This window comes from Manihot esculenta, chromosome 10 (assembly GCF_001659605.2).
Source record: "Manihot esculenta cultivar AM560-2 chromosome 10, M.esculenta_v8, whole genome shotgun sequence".
In the NCBI taxonomy this organism is placed as follows: Eukaryota; Viridiplantae; Streptophyta; class Magnoliopsida; order Malpighiales; family Euphorbiaceae; genus Manihot; species Manihot esculenta.
The window spans coordinates 21910813-21922168 of NC_035170.2; the positions used below are offsets into that span (position 1 = coordinate 21910813).

At 37.2% G+C, this 11356-nt stretch overlaps 1 protein-coding gene across 1 annotated transcript; it reads left to right on the forward strand.

Annotated features, from left to right (window-relative positions):
• Window positions 1-4740: 4740 nt before the first annotated feature.
• Window positions 4741-6097, forward strand: LOC110625183 (flavonol sulfotransferase-like). The gene has a single exon (XM_021770756.2). It carries the CDS (start codon window positions 4778-4780, stop codon window positions 5780-5782), a length of 1005 nt encoding a protein of 334 aa, XP_021626448.1. The 5' UTR covers window positions 4741-4777; the 3' UTR covers window positions 5783-6097.
• Window positions 6098-11356: the final 5259 nt, after the last annotated feature.

The following is an 11356-nucleotide window of genomic DNA, read 5'->3' on the forward strand; positions in this document are numbered from 1 at the left end:
GTTGAGGACAGAGCTGTGTTTTATTATTAGATTTGAATTTTTATGCTTGAGAACAAGTAAAAGTATAAGTGTGGTGGAATTCGGTTACCACGTTTTTCTTATTAAATTCCATGTCATTCGATGATGGGTTAGATAAACATCTACTCATTTTAATCGGCAGCACTTAGATTCATCGCTCAACAGCTGCATGTGCATGCATGTTCTTTAGCTCATATGCCCTTGAGGAGGGTAGAAGAAATAATCATTATAAAAATTACTCATTTTTTTTAATATAAAGTTATGATATAATCACATGTTCAGATAATGTTAATGGATATCTAATTATTAAATTAAATAGAAATTAATTGCGCAAATTAAATAGAATGAGAAGTAAAGCATTCACCTTTTGCCAGCCGCTATCGTAATGGAATAAAAGTGATTATTGCGCGCATCGTTGCTGATTAATCACTCAATTTGCTGTTCTAAACTTTAAGGAAATTAAAGCTAAATCCTAATTAAGAAGCTGGCGGGAATGTCCTCCTCAAGTATCGTGATGAAGATGCATGCATCTTTGTCTTTAAGGTTGTCATAATATAGGTTAATTTTAGTCTTGTACTTTGAGGCAGACATGTCAGAACATGATTCGTCCAAAGTCTTTAATAACACAATCATCACTTGATCGAAAATGGAGTTCATGAATGTCAGAAGAAAATCTACCTTATCCCAACATCTGGATCCAAATCCTCCACATTTTATTAACACTAGCATTAACAACTAATTAACAAGTGAACTTGAATAATATTAATTATAAATGGGTCTCCTGTTTAGAAACATGCACGGGCTGATACATAACCACCATGAAACCTAGGGTTTATATATGTAGAAATGCCATGTTTTTTGAGCTGGAATGAAATCTATTTCAAATTATGTATGCATTGAATTTGGAAAGTGGGGAGGAATAATCCAGGGTGTTTTGATCAGATGAGGGTGTGATGAACGGTGGTGGGTTTTAGAGAGGGTTGGGTGGTGGTGAAAGAATCATGTGGTTGCATGTGCATTGAGCTGGAGAACATGCCCAAAGCAAGAAGCAAACACCCTTCTGTACGCGTGGCTCTTCCTAATTCATTTATCCCCATTCCCTTGGAGTCCTCTGAAATTGTGCTGTGGACCCTACCTTTCCCCCTTTTTTTTTCTAAGTTGTATTATCCTCATTGGCTACCAACTCTATACCCCAAACACCATATAAATTCATGTCCTCAATTCTTGTATCTACGACTACGTGCTTCCTTATCCTAAGGTCTTCTCTAGGCAACCAAACATTTGGAAGGTGTGCTTAAAATTCTCAGGAATAAGGAGAAGCTAGTTCCATAATTTTTATTTGGAATTTGATTTTGGACATATTTTTAAGTGGACATTAAAAAAAAGAATGAAAAGAGACTGAATTAAAAGATTTTAGGACTGAGAGGTTACAGCCTTGGGCAAGTCTGTAGCTCAATGCAATGGAAAGCCACCTCAGCCCGATTTCGCCACCTAACCAAGAATAAGATCAGCTTCAAGTTGGATCAAATACAATCTGATTAGGATAGAGATAAGATAGGAGCAGTAGAGTTTATTTTAAATTATTAAATTTTATCTTCTTTTGTCTATAAAAACTCCTAGAATTAAACCTAGGCATGATATATTTTTTTCCTCTCTCCCTCCTCCTCTCTTGGTGTTGTCGCCCCCCTTTCTTCTTCTCCATCTTCTTCTTTTTTTTTCTTCTTTTTCTTTAACTTTTGCAATTTTATTATGGCACTTAAAGGCTAAACAATTTTTTCAGTTGAAAGTTAATTTAAATTGAGATTTTATTCAAGTTGTGAGATTATGTATTTTAACTCTTTTCATCTTATTTCTATTTTCTGTTAATTTCTGAGTTCGGGGACACTACCTCCATTGTTATTTTCTTGAGAATTCAAGGGGTCAATTGAATAAGACAATATATTGCTAATTAATCCAATTAAATCTATAATTGTTTAATTGGATTAATAACTAGTAGTAATTAACATATTAGTTTATGTTAAGAAATTAGTATATTTGATTTAAATAAATCATGTGCTTTTATTGATAAAGTTTGGGGTTATTCTCTCTTAATGCAGTTGACTAATTAAATTTACAGGCGTGTTGGGATTGTTAGTTAACTAAGAATTAATTTAAGCGCGAAGCGGATTAATTTAATCATAAAAAAGAATTAATGGGATTTGCGTGTTTGACCATTATAACCAAATAATATATAATAAAATGAATTATTTCTCTAATCGATAATCAACTGCAAAACACTTTAATTTGATTATTTTAGCTGAATTTTTAATTAATTATTTATTTCTCAAATTTAATTGTATTGTTTATTTTTTTAAAGTATTTTTGGCTTGCCCAAGATAAAAAAAAATTAATTTCATAAAAAACTCTCTTCTTTTCACTTAACTACTCTTCTATTTTAACTAGTCATCTAAATTAAACAAGTTAAAATCTTTGTGGGATCGATACTCACTTGCTCTATCTACAAGTTCATATTAAATCAAGGAAAGGGAAGTAAATTTTAATTGACGAATTCGACACCCGTCAAGTAAAAGCAGAAGCATTCCTAGAGTCACGCGGTTATAAATGTGGTTTTGGAATTTACCACCTATTAATCATGAAATAATTAATGAGCACGTAAGTCTGTTCTCTAGCACGCAGCCTAGACTACGCTCGGACAGGCCAGGTAGAATAGGGCTCGGGTGTCCTCTAGCACGCAGCCCAAGCCACACTCGGATAGGCCGGGCAGAGTAGGGCTCGAGTTCAACGGAGAAAGATCTAGCTCACCTGATTTAATGGATCAGTGGGGAACATACCCCTCTACATTTGGAATCATGTTAGCACAGGTATCGAAGGGAATTAAAAAGCCGCCTGATGAGGATAGAGCTGTGTGCTGTTGAGGGACCACTTCACACAGAAAAGAAGGAACAATTTATAGCTCTTTTTCTTTTCTTTTATGTTTTTTTTTCTCCTCAATTTATTTTTCTTTATGTTTCCTTTTTGTACATCGCAGAGCTGTGTTAAAAAAAAAGGGAGAATACTGAAAAAGAAATTATTGCATGACAAAATATCCCACTATAGAGAATTTAATGTGAATTTCCAGTCTTAACCCACTACTTTTTATAAGCAAATTTTATTGAAATTAAATACTTCAACTTAGCATGAGTGCATTTATAATTTACTTTTTTAATTTAATATATTAAAATACCTTTAATATAAATCTCATCATGTAAAAGAAAACTACAGAGAAAGCCGATATAGACAGACTAAATCTTAAGATAAATATACCATATGGCTACCCGTAATATAAGATGAATCAGTATATTAGTTTACTTCAAAATTCACGATAAAATTCAATTAAAAAAAGAATAATTTTATAATTATTAATAATTTAATTAAATTCAAATTAATCATTTTCAAAATATCCAATACCATTCGTAACACCCGTAGTATTTATCTCGATATTCATATTACTGTCTGATCTCTCTCTTAACTATCTCAATCTTAACTATCTCAATGTTTCTTTTAATATCAAAATCTCAAATTAATTAAGCGAAAATAATCTATATAATAAAATTTTCCTATACTATCTATAATTAATACTGCAAATAAAACTATATTTTCTCACCCATAGAGATTAGCATTCACATTACACTTTCTTCTATTAAATTAATTTTACATCAAATAATTGATAAAATGATATCAATTTTAGTCATATATTTTTGGACTTTAGATTATTCAAATTTCACCTTCTTCTATTAATTTAGATTAAATTGTTTCAAAATCTAATTGTTTTAAATTATATATATTTTTTAAAATTAAGTGTTGATTCAAATTATTTGTTGAATAACTAATGGGAAATTTTTAAAATTAAATTTTGAATTAATTTATATCTTATGGATAATTTTAGATAAATAATTTTTATTCATTAATTTATAAATAATTATAGATTGATTTAAGTGAATTAATTTCAATTCATAATATAGGAATTAGTGAGTTAATTTTATATAGAGATAAACTGATATTTTTGTCAACTTCAAACTTTAATTATTTCAAATTTTATTCTATTGCCCTGCTGGAACATATTAAAGATATGTTTCACATTGTTATTAAATTTGCTGTTAGAACAATATTTTTTAAAATATATTAATTATAAAGTTTTAAAAAAATTAAAAATAAATTTAACGTATTTTAATTATAAAAATATTAAAATAACAATATAGACTTTTACAAATTATTTCTTTAAAATAATTTTTGTACCATGCACTTTTTGCTCAGGATCTCATTATCACATAAGCACTAAACAATACCTGACAATCAATAAATAAATTATATAACACAAGTTTTCAGACTAAAATTAATCAACACTAAAGACTTATATTTATATGAAAGTTGAAATTTAATTTAAATTTATTCATGATTCATTTTAGAAAAAGAAAATTCAAATAATTCTTACGAAACAATGGAAAATTTCAATTTTTCAAAGGAAAAAATTTTAAGTTAAACAAAATTAAATTGTTTCATTTCTAAAAAAAAAAAAATTATCAGAAAATAAATCAGTTAAATTGAATTTTCGTCAAATTTTTTTATTTCAAATGACGGATTAAATTTTAAAATTTTTTTTAATTGCTGATATCTGGTCCTATCATTATCATCAATTAATGCTGTCTTCTTCCTATATAATTGATGTAGTGGATACGAGTTTCTCGCATAACTGGTTCTTGAGGCTTTTTTGCTATATTTCATGGAATCATCTTCCATTCCTTCCAGAGAGAGTGATGTTCCAGATTCAGCATCTCCTTATCATGCAAAATATAAGGAGATCATCTCAAGCCTTCCTCGAATTGAAAATGGGTGGGGAGTATCTCAGTATCTCCATCAATACCAAGGCTTTTGGATCAACACAAATTTGCTTGAAGGGATCATCTATGCTCAACACTGCTTAAAAGCTCAACCTACTGATATTTTCATTTGCAGCCATCCAAAAGCTGGAACAACTTGGCTTAAAGCCCTCTCATTTGCCATTCTTACAAGAAAACTTTACAGCAATGCCTCTACAAATCCTTTGTTTTCCGAGGTTCCACATGATGTTATGCCCTTCATTGATGTGTTAGCTTTTACTGATATTATTACTAGAGACCCCAAACTTCCATTTTTGTCCACTCACATCCCTTACCCTTCATTGCCCAAGTCCATTGTTGAGTGCAAGTGCAAAATTATTTACATCTGCAGGGATCCCAAGGATTTGTTTACTTCGTTTTGGCACTTTTCTGAGAAGCTGAGAGGTACAAGCACAAAGACCTTGCCATTGGAGGAGGCGTATCGGGATTTTTGTGAAGCACACTATCCTTATGGGCCTTATTGGGATCATGTTTTGGGGTACTGGAAAGCGAGCCTTCAATTTCCTGAGAGAATTCTCTTTATCAAATATGAAGATCTGCAGAATGACACGTTCTCCTATGTCAAGAGAATGGCAGAGTTTATGGGTTGCCCTTTCTCCATTGAAGAAGAAAGTCAAGGATTTGTGCAAAAAGTTGTCGACTTGTGTAGCTTTGAGAAGCTTAGCAATTTGGAGGTGAATAAGAGTAAAAATCCCAGCTCTTCAACAGGATTTTTGAAAATAGAAAAGAATGCATTTTTTAGAAAAGGTAAGGTTGGTGATTGGGAGAACTATTTGACGGCTGAAATGGCAGCTGAAATTGACCAAATAACTGAGCAGAAGTTCAGTAGTTCCGGCTTGTTTTTATGATCTCCATCGAACATCTCTGTCTTTGTGTCATGATTTTAATCTTGTGGTGTTGCTCTCCCATGTATGTGTTGAAAACTGATTTAAACGTATTCAAAGTATGTTCCTATTTTTGCTGGGTCCCTGTTTTTGTTTTATGTTCTGAAAATAATGTCATCGTGGGATGATTTTCTGTTTTGCACGTTGCCGTGCACGTTTGTTTTGTTTCCTTGCAAATCTGAGTTTGTTATTTAAGATTTCCTTGTACTTGCCTGTATAAAAAGGGCACTTTGCATTCAATAAAAGTGTTGCAGTTGAAACACAAGTATTTCTCAGTTATATTTCCGCAATCGTATATTCTTTTGATTCAACAAAGTGGTATCAGAGCCAGGTTCCTTCTTAGCTGGGCGTTTGAGAGTTTTGTAAGAATTAGTGATAGAGCATATTTTAGTCCTTTTTATCTTAATATTATTGATGATTATTTACATGATTTCTGCTTAATTTATTACTCTTGGCATTGTTTTGCAGAAATCGGTGTAAAATGACATTTTGGAGAAAATCCCCCTAAAACTGCCTTATTTGGAGCAAAAGGGAGCAAGCCTGCCAAGTTGAAATCAAGTCAAGCTAAATAAGGAAAGTTCTAATAAGGAAAGTGGTAAATATGGAAAGAACATTCCGCCAAGCCAATTTGAAATTCAAATTTCAAATTTCAAATCTCCAAGTAGCCTTTTCCTTATTCAAGAAGCCATATCTCAAGCTGCCATATATAGAGAGCCAAATGAGGAAAGTATTTTGAAATTCAAATCCCCAATATTCATATTCAGATTGTCGATTTCAAGATCCAGCTTATTAAGGAAGCCAAATCCAAAGATCACATGTTTCCCACTTCATGCCTTGCACATTCAAAATTCAAATGGCAAAAGGAGGCTCCACCTTCCTTAATTGTGAATGGGCGGCAAGGGGATGTGAAGAGGCACCTTGGGCAGCAACTTGAACACCTTGGGTAGCATCTTGAAGACCTTGGGCAGCAATTAAAAGACCAAAGAGCCCATCCCTTGCAATTTGATACATGCTCCACGTTTTTCCCTTCACACATGCACATAGAAGGCACATATTGGACCAAGGGCACTTTGGGCAGCCTCTAAAAGATGCATGGACAGCCAACAAACCCTAGGCAGCCTCTCAAGACATATTTAAAGGCCTTAAGAAGACAAGAAGGGCAGAATTGATCACCCCCCACTCCTCCAAGGTTCGGCCGCCGCTCCACCTCCTTCTCCTCCACCGCCGGTTCACCTTCTCCTACTCTCTTCTTCTATTTTCTGTTTTGGTTCAGCCATGAGTGGCTGAAACCCTAATTCTAGTTGAAGATTGGTTGAAACTAAGGTTTTTTTATGCATTGTGAGATCTGAACATAAACTATTTGTCTTTGATTAGTTCAATATTCATACAATTGTGTGCTTGAATCTATGATTGCTTTGTTGTTTAGATCAAATTGGCCACTTGGTTCTTGATTGCAAGGCAATTGATTGTTAGTTGGGATAATTTTTAGTCTGTTGTAATACCCGGCTAGACTCCGGTATCGGAATCCCTACCGTCCGGTGGAATCTCGGATGTTGAAAACCTCTAGAAGGGTAAAAACCATGTTTTCATAAAATGTTTTAATGTATTTTATGGTTTTAAGCAAGAAAGGAAATGAGTTTTGTATGAAAATAGCCTTGGAGGAAAACTCAGGTTCGGCCGCCGAACCTCAAGTTCGGCTGCCGAACATGCATGCGCTTCGGGAGTTCTTTAGGCCCCCGAAGGCATAAGTGAGGGAAGTCCAGGTTCGGCCGCCGAACCTTATGTTCGGCCTCCGAACATGGCATGCATGCGGAGGCACGTTAGGCCCCCAAAAGTGGCCTGGCCAGCCACCTATAAAGGGGTCCCCATGTCCGAACGGGTGAGCTTTTCTCCCCGTTTTCGGCCAAGGTGAGTTCTCTGCCGTCCCTCATCGATTTTGAGCTTCTTCCTTCGAATCTTCATGATTTTCTTATGAGTTTTCACTTGGTTTGAAGATATTTGAGCAAAAGAGCAAGTTTTGAAGCTTGGAGACCAAAAAGTTTATTTCTCCCCATCTCCAAGCTAGGATCATCTTTCCTCTCGATCTTCAAGAGGTAAGCTTAGATCCAACCTTCCTTATATGTTTTAAACAAGTTTTATGAAGATTTATGGGGTAGAAATGCACGTTTAGGTTATTGTTGAGTTTATGGGTTTATGTTATGTTTATGAGCAATGTGGGTTGTTTGATGTGTTTTGGTTGGGGTTTAAGTTAGTTTGAGACCCCTATGTGCTTGTTGGCTTGAGTTTGCATGTTGTAGACTAGGTAAATGCATGATGGAATGGTTTGGGAGGCATTTGTGCATGAAAGAGGCTGAGTTCTGCTCTTTAGAAGAACTCAGGTTCGGCAGCCGAAGGGACTTTCGGCCGCCGAACCTGCCTGTGGAGGCCAACCTTTGGCTGCCGAACCCTGCCCCCGAAAGTGGACTTTCGGCTCTGGAAGGGACTTTTGGCCGCCAAAGGTGCCGCCGAACATGCATGAGTTTCGTCTTTAGAGGGAACCTTCGGCCGCCGAAGGTGCATGACTTTCGGCTCTGGAGGGCCTTTCGGCCGCCGAACCTGCCGCCGAAAGTGCCCTGTGCAGCCCTCATTTGCATGTTTTCTATGATTGTTTTGAGGTGTTTTAGGGGGATTTTGGGGAGTATTTTAGAGTCATGTTCTTGTATGTTTGGTCCCTCATTTGAGTCCACCTGTGTAGGTTCGGACCCGAGGAACCGAGGACCCCAGCAGTGAGTCAGCTGCTCCAGTGTCTGGTCTAAGTTAACCAGAGGTGAGTGGAATAACTCTTTATATTTTAAAGTAAATAATGAATATTTCAGCATGATTCACGCATCATGGATACCATGTGATATGTTAGGGTGCTTGCATTAGTATTCACGAATATGTTGCATTGCATATTATGTTGTATTGCATATTATGTTGCTGATGTGGATGAATGTTGAGTGATCCATTAGCCCTCATATGTTATGTCATGATATGATGATGATACTGTATGGAAGTCCAGGAAGACCCATTCTATGTCCCTGGCACTATGTAAGAGAAAGTCCAGGAAGACCCATTCTACGTCCCTGGCACTATGTAAGAGAAAGTCCAAGAAGACCCATTCTACGTCCCTGACATCTTGGAATGTTATGTTATGTTATGTAAGAGAAAGACCAGGACCCATTCTACGTTCTGACACTAATGGAAATGTAGAGGGCTATTGGTGACAAATTCATCCTTGATGTGATTTGTTGTGATGTGATGCATTTCATGAAAGCATGAACTTTTAATATAATGTTTTATTATTCTGCTCACTGGGCTTTTTAGCTCACCCCTCTCCCTTAACCCCCAGGTGTGCAGGTACGGGATAGACCAGGAGGTCAGCTAGAGTAAAGTTATGGTCATGTAATAGCTAATGGTGGACATGATAAATGTTGAAATGTAATGTTTAGTACAGTCATGTAATGAATAGTAATAATCAGTTATGTAATGTAATAATGTTATTGAGGATAGAATTGTGCTTGACCCTAGTATGTTGTTAATCCCTGTGAGAGCATGATTTTAATGATGCTTATGTAAACCAAACTTAATACATGTTATGTCACCCCATTGGAGCATTGATGAGGACTCCAAAGAGGGGTTAATGTTTATGATTATGTTTATGAATAGTGCATACACAGGTTGAGTTTGGTGATTAAATGAAAAGAAAAGTTCAAAATTTTTATGTATGTGTTGATCATGTATGGGATTAAACAGGTGTACAGGTTGTATGTTAGGCTTGTTACGGGTCCCGGCGGCCTTATGCCGATCTGGATCCTAGCGCCGGTAGCGGTCCGGATTCCGGGTCGTTATAGATTGGTATCAGAGCCCTAGGTTCATATGATCGGACCTATAGAGAATGTCGTGCTCATAGATGTTCTAGAAGGTCAAGCACAATAGGAAAATCATGTCCACTAGGATAGGATGTAGAGTCCTGTCTTGAATGATGATGTGAAATGCCATGATATGATGTATGTGCATTAATGATATGCTATGTATGTGATGTATGTGATGCGGGTTCATGTGTTTGCACATGAACCATTTGATGGTAATGTTTATGTGATGGGTGTTGTTTTCAGTAAGCAAAGATGAGAGGAACTCATCGATCTGCACGATTGACTGGAGTGCCACCCCAGGACGAGGGCGCGGATGCCCGTCCTCCTGCATTGCCTAAAGCAATGTCAAGTAGGTCCAGCAGAGAAAGAGCAGTAAGAGACCCTAGAAGGTCTTTGGATCTGGGTAGAAGCATATCAGTGAGGGGAACAGTGCAAGGAGGAATGTCAGAAGATGTGGGGGATGAGATGGATGTAAATCAGAGGAGGGATGGCAGTCTTGGAGTGAGTATGTCGGAGGAGGGTATAGGAGAGTCCCAAGGAGGCACTCAGGCCTCGGGATTTGTTCAGCCACCCCAGTACCCACCCTTTTCTCAGAATCCCGGGTATTCGATGGGAGGTACATCGGATTACCCCAGCTTTAGCCCTTACCACTCACACATGCCATACCCACCTTTCTACCCACCATACCCACAGTACCCTATGTACCCACCCCCATCTTTCTACCCAGGTACAGCAAACTCTACCCCAGGGGATGCTGCACCTCCTCCACCACCAGCAGAACCTACTGTCCCAGTAACCCAAATGCCTAAACCTAGCTCATCTGGAGGGAGCAAGGTCAAGATGACTGACTACATGAAGCTGGGTGCTCCCCAGTATGAAACAGGTGATGACCCGTTTGTGTACCTTGAGAGAGTCAAGATGATAACAGATGAGATAGGAGCTGATGACAGTAGAGCCATTCATATGGCTGGGTTCACACTAAAATGCAAGAAGGCCCGAGAGTGGTTTAAAAACTATGTGAACCCGAGGTTGGACAGCCTATCATGGGAGGAGTTTGCAAATGAGTTTGCAGGATGGGCTTTCCCTGACAGTTCAAGAGAGTTGAAGATGATTGAATTTGAGCAGTTGAGGCAGACAGATGAAATGAGTGTGGATGAGTATACAGACAGATTCTTGGAGCTGTTACCGTTTGCTGGGCAGAATCTGGACACAGATCAGAAGAAGTCAATGAGGTATATCATGAGGCTCCATTCTAGGTATTCCTCCTTGATCCAGTCAGCAGAGAGGGAGAGTTTCCATGCCATAATGGATATGGCTCGGAGAATGGAGGCTAGTGCAATAATTGAGGGAAAAGTCAAGCAGTCAGTGACACAGCCTTCTAGTTCCAAGACCCCAGGTGGGGGAAGATTAGACCCTTCTTCTCTGAGTTCAGGCAGCAAAAGGTGGAGCAATACCACTAAGAAGTCAAAAAAGAACAAGTTCTGGAACAAGATCAAGTCCGGTCTGGGATTAGGAAGTGGCTCTGTAACGACCCGAAAATCGGACCGCTACCGGCGCTAGGATCCGGGTCGACTTAAGGCCGCCGGGACCCGTAGCAAGCCTGACATAAAACCTGTAAACCTGTATAATCCCATACATGATCAAC